The sequence below is a fragment of the Salmo trutta genome, chromosome 16 (assembly GCF_901001165.1).
Source record: "Salmo trutta chromosome 16, fSalTru1.1, whole genome shotgun sequence".
In the NCBI taxonomy this organism is placed as follows: Eukaryota; Metazoa; Chordata; class Actinopteri; order Salmoniformes; family Salmonidae; genus Salmo; species Salmo trutta.
The window spans coordinates 4,781,566-4,801,094 of NC_042972.1; the positions used below are offsets into that span (position 1 = coordinate 4,781,566).

The following is a 19,529-nucleotide window of genomic DNA, read 5'->3' on the forward strand; positions in this document are numbered from 1 at the left end:
CTTGCTTAGGGGACTTCTCCAGGTTCATCTCTCTGTAGGTGATGGCTTTGTTATGGAAGGTTTGGGAATCACTTCCTTTTAGGTGGTTGTAGAATTTAACGGCTCTTTTCTGGATTTTGTTAATTAGCGGGTATCAGCCTAATTCTGCTCTGCATGGATTATTTGGTGTTTTACGTTGCACACAGAGGATATTTTTGCTGAATTCTGCATGCAGAGTCTCAATTTGGTGTTTGCCCCATTTTTGTGAATCCTTGGTTGATGAGCGGACCCCAGACCTCATAAACATAAAGGGCAACTGGTTCTGTAACCGATTCTAGTATTTTTAGCCAGATCGGTATGTCAAATTGTATGTTCCTTTTGATGGCATAGAATGCCCTTCTTGCCTTGTCTCTCAGATTGTTGACAGCTTTGTGGAAGTTACCTGTGGCTCTGATGTTTGGGCCGAGGTATGTATAGTTTTCTGTGTGCTCAAGGGCAACAGTGTCTAGATGGAATTTGTATTGTGGTCCTGGCAACTGGACCTTTTTTGGAACACCATTATTTTGATCTTACTGAGATGTACTGTCAGGGCCCAGGTCTGACAGAATCTGTGCAGAAGATCTAGGTGCTGCTGTAGGCCCTCCTTGATTGGGGACAGAAGCACCAGATAATCAGCAAACAGTAGACATTTGACTTCAGATTCTAGTAGGGTGAGGCCGGGTGCTGCAGACTGTTCTAGTGCCCTCACCAATTCATTGATATACAGCACCAGTCAAAAGTTTGGGCACACCTACTCATTCAAGGGTTTTTCTTAATTTTTTACTATTTTCAACATTGTAGAATAATACTGGACATCAAAACTATGAAATAACACATATGGAATCATGTAGTAACCAAAAAGGTGTTAACCTCTCTAGGGTATGTGGGACAAAATCGTCCCACCTACTCAACAGCCAGTGGAATCCCGTGGCGCGTTATTCAAATACCTTAGAAATGCTATTACTTCAATTTCTAAAACATATGACTATTTTACACCATTTTAAAGACAAGACTCTCGTTAATCTAACCACATTGTCCGATTTCAAAAAGGCTTTACAACGAAAGCAAAACATTAGATTATGTCAGCAGAGTACCCAGCCAGAAATAATCAGACACCCATTTTTCAAGCTAGCATATAATGTCACAAAAACCCAGAAGACAGCTAAATGCAGCACTAACCTTTGATGATCTTCATCAGATGACAACCCTAGGACATTATGTTATACAATACATGCATGTTTTGTTCAATCAAGTTCATATTTATATCAAAAACCAGCTTTTTACATTAGCATGTGACGTTCAGAACTAGCATACCCACCGCAAACTTCCGGTGAATTTACTAAATTACTCACGATAAACGTTCACAAAAAACATAACAATTATTTTAAGAATTATAGATACAGAACTCCTTTATGCAATCGGCAAAAGCACATTTTGCAATATTCTGAGTAGATAGTCCAGCCATCACAGGCTAGCTATTTTGACACCCACCAAGTTTGGCCCTCACCAAACTCCGATTTACTATTAGAAATATTTTATTACCTTTGCTGTTCTTCGTCAGAATGCACTCCCAGGACTTCTACTTCAATAACAAATGTTGGTTTGGTTCCAAATAATCCATAGTTATGTTCAAATATCCTCTGTTTTGTTCGTGCGTTCAAGACACTATCCGAAGGGTGACGCGCCCGACGTGTTTCGTGACAAAACATTTCTAAATATTTCATTACCGTACTTCGAAGCATGTCAACCGCTGTTTAAAATCAATTTTTATGCAATTTTTCTCGTAAAAAAGCGATAATATTCCGACCGGGAAACCCTATTTTCGTTCAAAGACGAAAAAATAAAAACATGGTGTCGCCTCGTGCACGCGCCCCAGTCTCATTGTTCTCTGATCGACCACTATCCAAATGCGCTACTGTTTTTCAGCCAGGGGCTCCACAGGCATCATTCAGCGTTTTGCCGCCTTCTGAGAGCCTATGGGAGCCGTAGGAAGTGTCACGTTACAGCAGAGATCCTCAGTTTTCAATAAAGAGAGTGTAGAAGCCCAAGAAATGGTCAGAGAGGGCACTTCCTGTATGGAATCTTCTCAGGTTTTGGCCTGCCATATGAGTTCTGTTATACTCACAGACACCATTCAAACAGTTTTAGAAACTTTAGGGTGTTTTCTATCCAAAGCCAATAATTATATGCATATTCTAGTTTCTGGGCAGTAGTAATAACCAGATTAAATCGGGTACGTTTTTTATCCGGCCGTGCAAATACTGCCCCCTACCCTAGAGAGGTTAAACAAATCAAAATATATATTTGATTTGAGATTCTTCTATGTAGCCACCCTTTGCCCTAATGACAGCGTTGCACACTCTTGGCATTCTCTCAACCAGCTTCACCTGGAATGCTTTTCCAACAGTTTTGAAGGAGTTCCCACATATGCTGAGCACTTGTTGGCTGCTTTTCCTTCACTCTGCGGTCCAACTCATCCCAAACCATCTCAATTGATATAGGTCTCTCCTCCTTGGGTGATTTTGGAGGCCAGGTCATCTGATCCATAACTCTCCTTCTTGGTCAAATAGCCCTTACACAGCCTGGAGGTGTGTTTTGGGTCATTGTCCTGTTGAAAAACAAATGATTGTCCCACTAAGCGCAAACCAGATGGGATGACTTGTCACTGCAGAATGATATGGTATCCATGCTGGATAAGTGTGCCTTGAATTAAGAAGAAAATACATGTTTGCGTTACGACATGATTCCATATGTGTTATTTCATAGTTTTGATGTCTTCACTATTATTCTACAATGTAGAAAATATTAAAAATAAAGAAAAAGTTGGTGTGTCCAAACTTTTGACTGGTACAGTATATCAATCATCAACACAGGACAGGCCTGTATCAACCATCACAACACAGAACAGGCCTATATCAACCATCACAACACAGGACAGGCCTATATCAACCATCACAACACAGGACAGGCCTATATCAACCATCACAACACAGGACAGGCCTATATCAACCATCACAACACAGGACAGGCCTATATCAACCATGTCCACATTGATCTCATGTCCACTGCCTAAAACTCCCATCTAAGCTCTTATTTTAATTTTGTTCTTCTGGAGGCTGTGTAAAGGCCCACTCCGTAGGCTGTAATTAAGATAATGATGTGCATAATTATAGCCTCTCTCTTGCAGACTCCCTGTTGAAAACCAAGGCAGGGCCGTCATGCCAAAACCACAGACGTGGATGGAAAGGGTTCTTCTCTGTGTCTCTCTGGGACTACCACAGTGGTACTGTAGTGTAGTTACCGGACCTGACTACCACAGTGGTACTGTAGTGTAGTTACCGGACCTGACTACCACAGTGGTACTGTAGTGTAGTTACCGGACCTGACTACCACAGTGGTACTGTAGTGTAGTTACCGGACCTGACTACCACAGTGGTACTGTACTGTAGTTACTGGACCTGACTACCACAGTGGTACTGTAGTTACTGGACCTGACTACCACAGTGGTACTGTAGTTACCGGACCTGACTACCACAGTGGTACTGTAGTTACCGGACCTGACTACCACAGTGGTACTGTAGTGTAGTTACTGGACCTGACTACCACAGTGGTACTGTAGTGTAGTTACTGGACCTGACTACCACAGTGGTACTGTAGTGTAGTTACTGGACCTGACTACCACAGTGGTACTGTAGTGTAGTTACCGGACCTGACTACCACAGTGGTACTGTAGTGTAGTTACTGGACCTGACTACCACAGTGGTACTGTAGTGTAGTTACTGGACCTGACTACCACAGTGGTACTGTAGTGTAGTTACTGGACCTGACTACCACAGTGGTACTGTAGTGTAGTTACTGGACCTGACTACCACAGTGGTACTGTAGTTACCGGACCTGACTACCACAGTGGTACTGTAGTGTAGTTACCGGACCTGACTACCACAGTGGTACTGTAGTGTAGTTACTGGACCTGACTACCACAGTGGTACTGTAGTTACTGGACCTGACTACCACAGTGGTACTGTAGTGTAGTTACCGGACATGACTACCACAGTGGTACTGTAGTGTAGTTACCGGACCTGACTACCACAGTGGTACTGTAGTTACAGGACCTGACTACCACAGTGGTACTGTAGTGTAGTTACCGGACCTGACTACCACAGTGGTACTGGAGTGTAGTTACTGGACCTGACTACCACAGTGGTACTGTAGTTACGGGACCTGACTACCACAGTGGTACTGTAGTGTAGTTACCGGACCTGACTACCACAGTGGTACTGTAGTGTAGTTACTGGACCTGACTACCACAGTGGTACTGTAGTTACTGGACCTGACTACCACAGTGGTACTGTAGTGTAGTTACCGGACCTGACTACCACAGTGGTACTGTAGTGTAGTTACCGGACCTGACTACCACAGTGGTACTGTAGTTACAGGACCTGACTACCACAGTGGTACTGTAGTGTAGTTACTGGACCTGACTACCACAGTGGTACTGTAGTTACGGGACCTGACTACCACAGTGGTACTGTAGTTACTGGACCTGACTACCACAGTGGTACTGTAGTGTAGTTACCGGACCTGACTACCACAGTGGTACTGTAGTGTAGTTACCGGACCTGACTACCACAGTGGTACTGTAGTGTAGTTACCGGACCTGACTACCACAGTGGTAGTGTAGTTACTGGACCTGACTACCAGTCTCCTTCTCTTTGTGACTGTGTTTTAACATAGACTACCACGCTGCCGGTGAGTCTGTGTCTGATCCTACTCAAACACACCATTTTTATTTTTTACTAATCATTTTAATTTGTTGTTTAGTAGATGTTCTTATCCAGAGAAACGTACAGGAGCAATTATAGTGGACAGACTTTTCACCTCGTCAGCTCTGAGATTCAAACCAGCGACCTTTCAGTTACTGGCCCAATGCTCTTAATCGACCAGGCTACATGCCGCAGATCAGTGTTTTGTGAATGTGTCCCAAATGGTGCCCTTTTCCCTACATAGTGCGCTATACGGGGAATGGAAAGCAGTCTTAGTGTCCTAAAATGTATGAATCACATTTCAACATTCAGGTTTCTGAAGCTGCACTTTTCTAGATGTTTCATGTCACGCTTAGTGACAAACGTGATTTTTATTAGAGGGTCACAATGATTGTCAACTTCGGTTAAACAACATAAAATGTAATGGCTTATTTGCTATGTGAGGTTTATTTGATGGAGTTTCATAATGATTAAGTTGTTACCAGTGTACTGATATATTTAGGACACTTTGCGTCCCGGCAACTTTTGAGAAAACAACACTATATATCGGAGTTATGCCTGGTCATCACTAGTTACCACAGCCACAAAGTCATAAAGCCTACTTATTTCTACAATTTCTCATCTTTAAATGTTATTTTAAACCTAACCACTTATACCTAACCTTATGCCTAACCTTAAATGAAAACCAAAAAGCAAATGTTTGTTTTTAATGAATTTTTACGATAGCCAGTTTTGATTTTGTGGATGTGGTAACTAGTTGTTCCACCCGTAGCTGCCCCTTCATTGGATAGAATTGTCCCACATGATCTTGCCTCCTCCCAACTGCCATTTTTGAAGAAATGTATTTTCCTTGTTAGATAGGCCACTACAGTATCGGGTCAATACAATGGATAATCTGTGGTCACATTCAGGGCTTGGCGAAGGCTTTCTGTACAGTCTCTTTGAAATGGAAGCAAACCCATCCCTTTTCTCTCTCTCTCTCTCTCTCTCTCTCTCTCTCTCTTTCTCTTTCTTTCTTTTCTACATGTGAGCAGTTTATCTGATTTTTGTTATGTTTGTTTTATTGTCTTTAGATTTGGGACATGAGCGATGATGAGAGCATCTGAGCGGGAGGACGGAATCAGAAACATAAGAGTTCTAGAATTGGAACACGGAACACGGAACACAGTCCCAAAGCCATTCTACTGCGTTCCAACAAGCCGCCACTTCTCATCTCTTCTGGTCAGAGTTCAGAACATATATATATATATATAATGGACCTTCTTCACTATTATTATTATTCTCTAATCCCCTGTTGGTGTTTACGTATGCCCCTGATACAGTTTTAATAACGGCTAACAACATTTCAAACGGTCAAGAGTTGAATTAAGAATATAGAGTCTTCAAGTATTTTCTGAAACTGTTTGAATTGACGTTGAGTATCATCATCTATTAAAATACCACTGATACGGTTTAATATTAACATCTAATAAACATCTGAAATGTAAAGAATGTCTGTAGTCATTCTGCAGTGTTAAGGGACAACCCCTCGCATTATAACAGTGGCGCTGTCATGACAACTAATATGAAGAGACATTTTGTTCTATTCCTTCTATGTTCTGAAGGGGAATGTAAAGATATTTTTGGAAGATTGTTGAAAATGTTTTAAATGTTTTTCAGTCTATCCTTGAATCATTTGTGTTATTTGTTTCCCAGATAAGTTGTTCTGCAACGACCCATAACAGCTCACTGTCAACTGATTTAACTTGTAATATATGCTGGCTAATTTCCTGTTACCAAATTTGTTACGAGGAATGTATACATTTCCCAAATTGACCTTCTCCTGTAACATACAGTGTCCCTATATTTATATATATATATATATATATATATATATATATATACATACACACACACACACACACACACACACACATATATAATATGTAAGCCCTTTACAATTGCCCTTCCAGTTTCAGGGACTTTTCACACATTTACATCCCTTAATTTATGTCCATCCAGATTGTTACACTGTGGAAATATGGTTTGATGTAGACATACATACAGTACAACATACAATAGGAACTGCTTTACCACCCTGAGAGTAGGTACCACGGTTTGTGCTTTACAACCCTGAGAGTAGGTACCACAGGTTTGTGCTTTACCACCCTGAGAGTAGGTACCACGGTTTGTGCTTTACAACCCTGAGAGTAGGTACCACGGTTTGTGCTTTACAACCCTGAGAGTAGGTACCACGGTTTGTGCTTTACAACCCTGAGAGTAGGTACCACGGTTTGTGCTTTACAATCCTGAGAGTAGGTACCACGGTTTGTGCTTTACAACCCTGAGAGTAGGTACCACGGTTTGTGCTTTACAACCCTGAGAGTAGGTACCACAGGTTTGTGCTTTACAACCCTGAGAGTAGGTACCACAGTTTGTGCTTTACAACCCTGAGAGTAGGTACCACAGTTTGTGCTTTACAACCCTGAGAGTAGGTACCACAGGTTTGTGCTTTACAACCCTGAGAGTAGGTACCACGGTTTGTGCTTTACAACCCTGAGAGTAGGTACCACGGTTTGTGCTTTACAACCCTGAGAGTAGGTACCACAGGTTTGTGCTTTACAACCCTGAGAGTAGGTACCACGGTTTGTGCTTTACAACCCTGAGAGTAGGTACCACAGTTTGTGCTTTATAACCCTGAGAGTAGGTACCACGGTTTGTGCTTTAGAAGGTGTGTACATAAATAATACATAATGACAAAGCAAAAACAGGTTTTTAGAAATGTTTGCAAATGTATTAAAAATAAAAAAAACATCACATTTACACAAATAATCAGACTCTTTACTCAGTACTTTGTTGAAGCACCTTTAGCAGCGATTACAGCCTTGAGTCTTCTTGGGTATGACGCTACCAGCTTGGCACACCTGTATTTGGGGAGTTTCTCCCATTCTTCTCTGCAGATCCTCTCAAGCTCTGTCAGGTTGGATGGGGAGCGTCGCTGCACAGATATTTTCAGGTCTCTCCTGAGATATTCGATCGGGTTCAAGTCCAGGCTCTGGATGGGCCACTCAAGGACATTGAGACTTGTCCCGAAGCCACTCCTGCGTTGTCTTGGCTGTGTGCTTAGTGTCATTGTCCTGTTGGAAGGTGAACCTTCACCCCAGTCTGAGGTCCTGAGCGCTCTGGAGCAGGTTTTCATCAAGGATCTCTCTGTACTTTGCTCCGTTCATCTTTCCCTCAATCCTGACTAGTCTCCCAGTCCCTGCCATTGAAAAACATCCCCACAGCATGATGCTGCCACCACCATGCTTCACCGTAGGGATGTTGCCAGATTTCCTCCAGACGTGATGCTTAGCATTCAGGCCAAAGAGTTCAATCTTGTTTTCGTCAGATCAGAGAATGACTGTACGTTTGTTTGTGTATTTTTTGGTCTCACTGCTTTGCTTTATCTTGGCCAAGTCGCAGTTTTAAACGAGAACTTGTTCTCAACTTGCCTACCTGGTTAAATAAAGCTAAAATAAAATAAAAATCCTTTAGGTGCCTTTTTGGAAAACTCCAAGCGAGCTGTCACGGAAGCCACTCCTTCAGTAAAAGGCACATCTGGCCACTCTACCATGAAGGCCTGATAGGTGGAGTGCTGCAGAGATGGTTGTCCTTCTGGAAGGTTCTCCCATCTCCACAGAGGTAGTACTCTGTCAGAGTGACCATAACATGTGGGAAAAGAAAAAGGGGTCTGAATAGTTCCCAAACGCCTTCAGAAAGGTTTCACACCTTGACTTTTTCCACATTATGTTCTTACAGCCTAAATGTTTTGTCACTGATCAACATACCCCATAATGTCAAAGTGGAATTATGTTTTTAGAAATGTTTACAAATGAATTTAAAAAAAAAATGTCTTGAGTAAATAAGTATTTAAACCTTTTATAGGTTCAGGAGTAAAAATGTGCTTAAGTCACATGGACTGTGTGCATTTATAGGGTTTAACATTAACTGGCATCTCTGTACCCCAACACATACAATTATCTGGAAGGTCCCTCAAGTCAATTTCAAGCACAGATTCAACCACAAAGACCAGGGAGGTTTTCCAATGGTTTGCAAAGAAGGGCACCGATTGGTAGATGTTGAATATCCGTTTGAGCATGGTGAAGTTATTAATTAAACTTTGGATGGTGTATCAATACACCCAGTCACTACAAAGATACAGGTGTCCTTCCTAACTCAGTTGCCGGAAAGGAAGGAAACCGCTCAGGGATTTCACCATAAGGCAAATGGTGACTTTAAAACAGTTACAGAGTTTAATGGCTGTGATAGGAGAAAACTGAGGATGGATCAACAACATTGTAGATACTCCACAATACTAACCTAAAGGACAGAGTGAAAAGAAGGAATCCTATAAAGAATACAATTATTCCAAAACAGATCCTTGCAAACAGGATGCATAAAGTAACACTGCAACAAATGTGGCAAAGAACTGAACTTTTTGTCCTGAATACAAAGCGGTATGTTTGGGGCAAATCCAACACAACGCATCACTGAGTACCACTTCATATTTTCAAGCATGGTGGAGGTTGCATCATGTTATGGGTGTACTTGTCATCAGCAAGGACTAGAGAGTTGTTTAGGATAAAAATAAATGTAACAGCTAAATCCTAGAGGAAAACCAGGTTCAGTCTGCTTTCCACCAGACATGGGGAGATGAATTCACCTTTCAGCAGGACAATAACCTAAAACACAAGGTCAAAATCTACACTGGAGTTGCTTACCAAGGCGACGTTGAATGTTCCAGAGTGGCCAAGTTACAGTCTTGACTTGAATTGGCATGAAAATCTATGGCAAAACTTGAAAATGGCTTCTAGCATTTGATCGACAACCAACTTGACAGAGCTTGAAGAACTTTAAAAAGAATGTGCAATTATGTTACAATCCAGGTGTGGAAAGCGCTTAAGCCGCATTCACATTGGCAGTTTGAAGTGACTCAAATCCTATTTATTTGCATATCTGATTTGAATATGTTCTTTTTCCGGCAGTCTGAACAGCCCCACCCCCTCCCCTCCCCCTCAAGTGTTTTTTAGGCTGTTATTCAGCATATCTTGTTGCTTGCTAGCTACTCTGTTGACAGTTTGGCATGAACATGTGGTAACTAACTAGCTTGTTACTTGTTTACAAACTACCATTTTGAAAGTTGGATCATCTTGTCCTTTGAGGGTTTAAAAGTGTTTTTACACTATGATTTTGAACCTTCAAAACAACTGGGAAACGTCCATGACAGGAATTGTTGTCACCTTAGCTTGCTACATAACTTCTGAGTGATAAGGAAGCACTAGCACCACACCACCAATCAGCTTACACCACTGCACCCGTCGTTACTATGACAACTAGCATAGCCTTGTCAGCAAATGACTGCTGTCTGAACACACAGATCTGATTTGGTTGAATGACTGCTGTCTGAACACACAGATCTGATTTGGTTGAATGACTGCTGTCTGAACACACAGATCTGATTTGGTTAAATGACTGCAGTCTGAACACACAGATCTGATTTGGTTAAATGACTGCTGTCTGAACACACAGATCTGATTTGGTTGTAACTTGGTTTGGACAGTCAGATTTTTTCTAATCCGTTTTGGAATACTAACTGATTTGAGCATTAAAGCCTGTAGTGTGAACAAGGCTTTAGAGATTTACTCAGAAAGACTCACAGCTATAATCGCTGCCTAAGGTGATTCTAACACGTATTGACTCATAGGTGTAAATACTAATTTAAATGAGATATTTCTGTATTTCATTATTTCACTGTCAAAAAAAAAATCTATATTTAATAGATTTTGAAATCAGGCTGTAACACAAAATGTGGAAAAGTGAAGGGAATGAATACTTTCTGAAGACACTGTACTTATAGTACATATACCGGCCAGTTATATATACCGCTCCTACAGATAGGGAGTCAGGTGGCCGTGGCTCGCTATATAAAGCAGGCAGACAGGCATCAAGGCATTCAGTTACTGTTTGATTGAACGTTAGAATGGGCAAAACCAGTGACTTAAGTGACTGAGTGCGGTATGATCGTTGGTCCCAGGCACGCCGGAGACAGTATCTCACAAACTAACAAGCGGGCCACAAACAGACAAATAACGGCACAGTACAACAGTCGTGTGCAGAACGACATCATGGAACTCGCAACTCGTCGATCCCTGCTACTGATTGGCTAATTGCAGCAGACGACCACACCGGGTTCCAGTCCAATCAGCTAAAAACAAGATGAAGCAGCACCAGTGGACAGGCCATCATCAACACTGGACAAATGAGGAGTGGAAAAACATTGCCTGGACCGACGAATCCCACTTCCTGTGCGTCATGCTGATGGCAGAGTAATGGACCAATTGAGTCTGTTCTGGAGACAAAGGGGGGGGTCTGACCCCGGTACTAGATGGGTGTACCTAATAAACTGTCTGAGTGTATATCTCAATCACCAACAAATAAAATAAAAAATATATAAAAAGTAGCCAATTGTTATACTTAAGTAAATGTAAAGATACCTTAATAGAAAATGACTCAAGTAATAGTGAAAGTTACCCTGTAAAATACTAAAATTCAAAAGTATTTAGTTTTAAATATTCTTACGTATCAAAAGTAAAAACGTCAAATTCCTTATATTAAGCAAACCAGACGTTTTCTTTTATTTACGGATAGCCAAGGGCACACTCCAACACAGACATCATTTACAAACAAAGTGTGTGTTTCGTGAGTCCACCAGATCACAGGCAGTAGGGATATTCTCTTGATAAGGATTTAAAAAATGTTCTGTCCTGCTAAACATTCGAAATGTAACGAGTACTTTTGGGTGTCAGGGAAAATGTATGGAGTAAAAAGTACATACTTTTCCTAAGGAATGTAGTGAAGTAAAAGTTGTAAAAAATATAAATAGCAAAGTAAAGTACAGATACCCCCAAAACCTACTTCAGTAGTACTTTAAAGTATTTATACTTAAGTACTTTACAACTGTTTGTTATATATACTGCTCAAAAAAATAAAGGGAACACTTAAACACCCCATCCTAGATCTGAATGAAAGAAATAATCTTATTAAATACTTTTTTCTTTACATAATTGAATGTGCTGACAACAAAATCACACAAAAATAATCAATGGAAATCCAATTGATCAACCCATGGAGGTCTGGATTTGGCGTCACACTCAAAATTAAAGTGGAAAACCACACTACAGGCTGATCCAACTTTGATGTAATGTCCTTAAAACAAGTCAAAATGGGCTCAGTAGTGTGTGTGGCCTCCACGTGCCTGTATGACCTCCCAACAACGCCTGGGCATGCTCCTGATGAGGTGACGGATGGTCTCCTGAGGGATCTCCTCCCAGACCTGGACTAAAGCATCCGCCAACTCCTGGACAGTCTGTGGTGCAACGTGGCGTTGGTGGATGGAGTGAGACATGATGTCCCAGATGTGCTCAATTGGATTCAGGTCTGGGGAACGGGCGGGCCAGTCCATAGCATCAATGCCTTCCTCTTGCAGGAACTGCTGACACACTCCAGCCACATGAGGTCTAGCATTGTCTTGCATTAAGAGGAACCCAGGGCCAACTGCACCAGCATATGGTCTCACAAGGGGTCTGAGGATCTCATCTCGGTACCTAATGGCAGTCAGGCTACCTCTGGCGAGCACATGGAGGGCTGTGCGGCCCCCCAAAGAAATGCCACCCCACACAATGACTGACCCACCGCCAAACCGGTCATGCTGGAGGATGTTGCAGGCAGCAGAACGTTCTCCACGGCGTCTCCAGACTCTGTCACGTCTGTCACGTGCTCAGTGTGAACCTGCTTTCATCTGTGAAGAGCACAGGGCGCCAGTGGCGAATTTGCCAATCTTGATGTTCTCTGGCAAATGCCAAACGTCCTGCACGGTGTTGGGCTGTAAGCACAACCCCCACCTGTGGACGTCGGGCCCTCATACCACCCTCATGGAGTCTGTTTCTGACCGTTTGAGCAGACACATGCACATTTGTGGCCTGCTGGAGGTCATTTTGCAGGGCTCTGGCAGTGCTTCTCCTGCTCCTCCTTGCACAAAAGCGGAGGTAGCGGTCCTGCTGCTGGGTTGTTGCCCTCCTACGGCCTCCTCCACGTCTCCTGATGAACTGGCCTGTCTCCTGGTAGCGCCTCCATGCTCTGGACACTACGCTGACAGACACAGCAAACCTTCTTGCCACAGCTCGCATTGATGTGCCATCCTGGATGAGCTGCACTACCTGAGCCGCTTGTGTGGGTTGTAGACTCCGTCTCATGCTACCACTAGAGTAAAAGCACTGCCAGCATTCAAAAGTGACCAAAACATCAGCCAGGAAGCATAGGAACTGAGAAGTGGTCTGTGGTCCCCACCTGCAGAACCACTCCTTTATTGGGGGTGTCTTGCTAATTGCCTATAATTTCCACCTTTTGTCTATTCCATTTGCACAACAGCATGTGAAATTTATTGTCAATCAGTGTTGCTTCCTAAGTGGACAGTTTGATTTCACAGAAGTGTGATTGACTTGGAGTTACATTGTGTTGTTTAAGTGTTCCCTTTATTTTTTTGAGCAGTGTATATATATATACTAATAACCGTTCTAATGTAGTAATAACAAGTGATCATACCTGACTGATCCACCATGTTCTAGTATTTATTAACACATAAAAGATACCATTGATAACCAGTGTAGTACTCTGAGTATAAAGAAACTCAGACTAGGACTCCAACGCTAGGGACAGTCTCTGGGTTTAGTGACTTGGTAATAACAGTAATTATTGAACGCTAGAGACAGACTCAGGGTTGAGTGACTTGGTAATAACAGTAATTATTGAACGCTAGGGACAGACTCAGGGTTTAGTGACTTGGTAATAACAGTAATTATTGAACGCTAGGGACAGACTCAGGGTTTAGTGACTTGGTAATAACAGTAATTATTGAACTCTAGGGACAGACTCAGGGTTTAGTGACTTGGTAATAACAGTAATTATTGAACGCTAGGGACAGACTCAGGGTTGAGTGACTTGGTAATAACAGTAATTATTGAACGCTAGGGACAGACTCAGGGTTTAGTGACTTGGTAATAACAGTAATTATTGAACGCTAGAGACAGACTCAGGGTTTAGTGACTTGGTAATAACAGTAATTATTGAACGCTAGGGACAGACTCAGGGTTGAGTGACTTGGTAATAACAGTAATTATTGAACGCTAGGGACAGACTCAGGGTTTAGTGACTTGGTAATAACAGTAATTATTGAACGCTATTGACTTGGAGACTCGACGTTTAGTGACTTGGTAATAAACAGCAATAACCAATAACAGAGTGACCAGACAGAGTATTATAACTAATTACATAAGTGACCAGACAGAGTATTATAACTAATAACATAAGTGACCAGACTGAGACACACCTTGAGGTTTAAGAGCAGTTTATTGTTCATCGATTCTACTTAAGTACAAAAAAGGTGGCCTGCCAAAACCTTTTTAGTTGGAGGAACAAGGCCACAAAATGAAGGTTTAACACAGATTTACTAACAGCATGGACAGTAGAATACAGAATACTACAAATGAATTACAATGTTGATGCAGCTTCCAAGTGAAGGAACTTGAATATTTAGTGTTTCATTTGGTTGCATCCGAAATGGTACCTAATTCCCTATGTATCTGCCGTTGACTAGTACACTACATAGGGAAAATGGTGTCATTTTGGATGCATATCATTGATTTGGAAGCACACAGCCAGTCTTCCTGGGATCTTCCATTAAATAACATGGCTAATACAGTAGCATCTTTATCCCAAACTGGTTGGATGACTATCTGGCTATACCTGTTATTACTGGATCACAAACAAGTCAAACAAGATGGATGACAACAATCTTTTGTTCAATTGTCTCAAGAGGCAAATGGTTGAATAAAGAGGATTGGTTACAAATGGCACTATTCCCTATATAGGGAATCTGGTGATTGTTTGGGACATAACCGTTATGCCTTTGTAGACTGTCTGCTGAGTAGCCTTTATGGAGCATTATAACTGCCAAAATACACAAGTGGCTATCATCAACGCAGTGTTTTCATATTATTACTGTGTTCCTGCACTTTAACCTTTTAAAAATAAAAAAAAACATCTAAAAAAACAAAACAAAAAAGATCAACTTTTTTTTTTTTTTTTTACACCAAAAAAAAAAAGTTATAAAATGCATGATTGGACAAAAAAAGGGAAATTAAATAGCTACATATCATTAACAAATTCATTGATCCTCCAAAAATACCTATGATTTTTATCTTCTCTGTACATTTCGTTACGCACAGCGTAATGATGGTCTTATAGTTTACCTATATAAAAAATACTTTGTCATGAAGTGATTTTCCTACAGCGTGTAGGGAATTGTGCTGCCGAAGCAGAACAAGTGTGAGCCTCCAAAATTCCGTTAACTTTCCCAAAAACTCCCAGATTCTGTTTGGAGGATTCCCGCATTTTCTGCTTTTTTTTGCCCTCCTGATCCTGTGGATCTTCCAACCGGGATTTCTAGAAAACCTGGGAATTTTGGGAAAAGGTATTAGAAATGTACTACTACTTAGTAACGGTAATGAAATGTGTTTTAGGATAAATGATTTCAGGACACTAGGGTCCCCTTCCCTCTGTGTTCATGCACTAAAAATGATGGTTCATTTCACCACAATGGTCTAAATAAAACGTTTTCTCATAACATTTACAGAAAGTACAGATCAATCATTCATCTGTTATGAACTACTATAGATTAGAAGAGTTTCTTTACATCTAAACTCATTTAACATTAAAGTCAATAATAACAATAACAACAACAACTGACTGGCAGCTGGATCCCGGCTCTCAGAGAATATGTTTTCGGCTTCATCCCAAATGGGTCCTTATTCCCTACATTAGTGCACTACTTTTGGACAGACAAGTTTGAGAAAAGCACCAAAAGAGAATATTGTCAAAAGAGTCCGTTCCCATGTAGCCTGCCTGGCCTTGCTCTCATTTCTGCTCGTCTTCCTTTGAGGAGATGAAGGGCTGGCCAAAAGTAGGGCACTGCCTAGGAAATAGGGTAGCATTTAGGAAGTGCACTGCCTAGGAAATAGGGTAGCATTTAGGAAGTGTAGCTTAGTCAATGTAAATATGTTGCATGTCCAAGGATATGAGTTGGGATGATGGAATGTACGGACATCTATAAAAGGTTTTAAAGCGTTAAGATGGACAGTGCTTCATAAACCCTTAGACCTTTACCATGTTCTGGCACCTCATAGTTATCAATCACCACTACTAGGGTTGTACATTTCCGGTAACTTGGATTTTTGGATTTTCCAGAATCTTCCAACCAAAATTTCCCGGGAAATCGAGGAATTTTGGAAACGTTTCTGGAATTTCGCAACCCTAATCACCACGTTTCCGTTAATAAGTTAGTAGCTATAGTGTGAAGGATGAAAACACCTGTACTAGGTTTCCTACAGGAAGGAATGTATGCTGCCTCGGTACAGGTTGGTAAAGAAGGAGTTATTAAAACAAGTCAGTTTCACAAGCCGCAGCAGGCTACTTACCACTACACAACATAGTTGTTCATCAGAGAAGAAGAAACAACATCAAAAATCTAAAAATTAAAATAAAAAAAAAACCGTCTATACAGAATCATGATCTGCGTGTGGTTGAGTCTGGGTCCATCTCCCTGTTGTTTATTCCTTTCTCTCTTATTCAGTCACGAAAAAATAAAACGCTGTCGCATCCTGTACCAGGGATTATTAATAACGTTATAGAAACGTCATGTTAACGTTATAGAAACGCCATGTTAACGTTATAGAGACGTCATGTTAACGTTATATTAACGTTTAACATTAGAGACGTCATGTTAACGTTATAGAAACGTCATGTTAACGTTATAGAAACATCATGTTAACGTTATAGAGACGTCATGTTAACGTTATAGAAACGTCATGTTAACGTTATAGAAACGTCATGTTAACGTTATAGAAACGTCATGTTAACGTTATAGAAACGCCATGTTAACGTTATAGAAACGTCATGTTAACGTTATAGAAACGTCATGTTAACGTTATAGAGACGTCATGTTAACGTTATAGAAACGTCATGGTAACGTTATAGAAACGTCATGTTAACGTTATAGAGACGTCATGGTAACGTTATAGAAACGCCATGTTAACGTTATAGAAACGTCATGTTAACGTTAGAGACGTCATGTTAACGTTATAGAAACGTTGTAGAAACGTCATGTTAACGTTATAGAGACGTCATGTTAACGTTATAGAGACGTCATGTTAACGTTATAGAGACGTCATGTTAACGTTGTAGATTATACTCCAACTGATCAGATAGAGCAGTATAGAAGGCTGTCCTCTGTGTCGCTAGCTGGCTGCTCCCAGAGAGAATATAACTGAAGATACCTAAATAATAACATGGAGTACAACTGTACCAGCAGTAAGTGTAATCTATGACTATTACTGAACACAAATACATCTAGAAGAAAGTCTAGTATTAAGATTGAAATGTCTAATTAACATGAATAGATACCAGCTATTTAAAAACAAACATGTCTTATTCTCTACGGTTATTTGTTCTAACCTTCAACCCAGCCTAAATCTACCTACCAACCACACTGCTGCAGAGGAGCTATCTATTCTAAACCATAGAGCCCAAATCTACCTACCAACCACACTGCTGCAGAGAGAGAGGAGCTATCTATTCTAAACCATAGAGCCCAAATCTACCTACCAACCACACTGCTGCAGAGAGAGAGGAGCTATCTATTCTAAACCATAGAGCCCAAATCTACCTACCAACCACACTGCTGCAGAGAGAGAGGAGCTATCTATTCTAAACCATAGAGCCCAAATCTACCTACCAACCACACTGCTGCAGAGAGAGAGAGAGGAGCTATCTATTCTAAACCATAGAGCCCAAATCTACCTACCAACCACACTGCTGCAGAGAGAGAGGAGCTATCTATTCTAAACCATAGAGCCCAAATCTACCTACCAACCACACTGCTGCAGAGGAGCTATCTATTCTAAACCATAGAGCCCAAATCTACCTACCAACCACACTGCTGCAGAGAGAGAGAGGAGCTATCCATTATAAACCATAGAGCCCAAATCTACCTACCAACCACACTGCTGCAGAGAGAGAGAGAGGAGCTATCTATTCTAAACCATAGAGCCCAAATCTACCTACCAACCACACTGCTGCAGAGAGAGAGAGGAGCTATCTATTCTAAACCATAGAGCCCAAATCTACCTACCAACCACACTGCTGCAGAGAGAGAGAGAGGAGCTATCTATTCTAAACCATAGAGCCCAAATCTACCTACCAACCACACTGCTGCAGAGAGAGAGAGGAGCTATCTATTCTAAACCATAGAGCCCAAATCTACCTACCAACCACACTGCTGCAGAGAGAGAGCGGAGCTATCTATTCTAAACCATAGAGCCCAAATCTACCTACCAACCACACTGCTGCAGAGAGAGAGAGGAGCTATCTATTCTAAACCATAGAGCCCAAATCTACCTACCAACCACACTGCTGCAGAGAGAGAGGAGCTATCTATTCTAAACCTTAGAGCCCAAATCTACCTACCAACCACACTGCTGCGGAGAGAGAGAGGAGCTATCTATTCTAAACCATAGAGCCCAAATCTACCTACCAACCACACTGCTGCAGAGAGAGAGGAGCTATCTATTCTAAACCATACAGCCCAAATCTACCTACCAACCACACTGCTGCAGAGAGAGAGGAGCTATCTATTCTAAACCATAGAGCCCAAATCTACCTACCAACCACACTGCTGCAGAGAGAGAGAGGAGCTATCTATTCTAAACCATAGAGCCCAAATCTACCTACCAACCACACTGCTGCAGAGAGAGAGGAGCTATCTATTCTAAACCATAGAGCCCAAATCTACCTACCAACCACACTGCTGCAGAGAGAGAGAGGAGCTATCTATTCTAAACCATAGAGCCCAAATCTACCTACCAACCACACTGCTGCAGAGAGAGAGCGGAGCTATCTATTCTAAACCATAGAGCCCAAATCTACCTACCAACCACACTGCTGCAGAGAGAGAGGAGCTATCTATTCTAAACCATAGAGCCCAAATCTACCTACCAACCACACTGCTGCAGAGAGAGAGAGAGGAGCTATCTATTCTAAACCATAGAGCCCAAATCTACCTACCAACCACACTGCTGCAGAGAGAGAGAGGAGCTATCTATTCTAAACCATAGAGCCCAAATCTACCTACCAACCACACTGCTGCAGAGGAACTATCTATTCTAAACCAGAGGAAATTCAACAATGCCTCAGGAGGAATAGAAAATGTAAAAAAAAAAGGACAACAGACCAGTTGTGAGCACCAACAATAACAAGTGTTAGAATAAAGAAAAGATGCATGGCCATCTCTCATCTCCGCCCCAGAAAGAAAAGGCTGTTTTGACCACATGATTCAACATCACAGAACCGAATCAGTCTCTAAACTTCTACAAGTATTGTTATAGCGTATGTTATCAGCATGTAGCATGCGTGTCCATCCTGAGGTTGATAGGCAACCCCAGTTCCTCAACATTAGTGCAAATCTGTCGGCCTTGTCTTTTCAACTACACATATAACTGACATACAGGACAACTGGACAAATAGGAGAAAAGAGGGGAGGAGAGGAGAGAGGAGGAGGGTAGAGGAGAGAGGAGGAGGGTAGAGGAGAGAGGAGAGAAGAGGAGGGGAGGAGAGGAG

At 41.6% G+C, this 19,529-nt stretch overlaps 1 protein-coding gene and 1 long non-coding RNA gene across 6 annotated transcripts in view; one reads left to right on the forward strand and one right to left on the reverse strand.

Moving 5' to 3' along the window:
- atg7 (ATG7 autophagy related 7 homolog (S. cerevisiae)) overlaps nucleotides 1-7,581 on the forward strand; it is a 111,315-nt gene extending 103,734 nt beyond the window's left edge. For 4 of the 5 annotated variants that reach the window (XM_029692821.1, XM_029692819.1, XM_029692822.1 and 1 more), the window contains exon 19: nucleotides 5,855-7,581. In XM_029692821.1, coding sequence (XP_029548681.1) covers nucleotides 5,855-5,887 — 33 coding nt within the window. In that variant the 3' untranslated portion in view covers nucleotides 5,888-7,581. The remainder of the gene's footprint in view (nucleotides 1-5,854) is intronic. The other variant, XR_003867022.1, reaches the window with a different exon arrangement.
- A 6,607-nt stretch (nucleotides 7,582-14,188) lies between these two features.
- On the reverse strand, nucleotides 14,189-19,508 carry LOC115149982 (uncharacterized). The gene is made up of 2 exons (XR_003867023.1): nucleotides 17,780-19,508; nucleotides 14,189-17,391 (listed from the first exon to the last, which is right to left on the reverse strand). It is a non-coding gene; the product is annotated as an uncharacterized LOC115149982 (long non-coding RNA).
- Nucleotides 19,509-19,529: the final 21 nt, after the last annotated feature.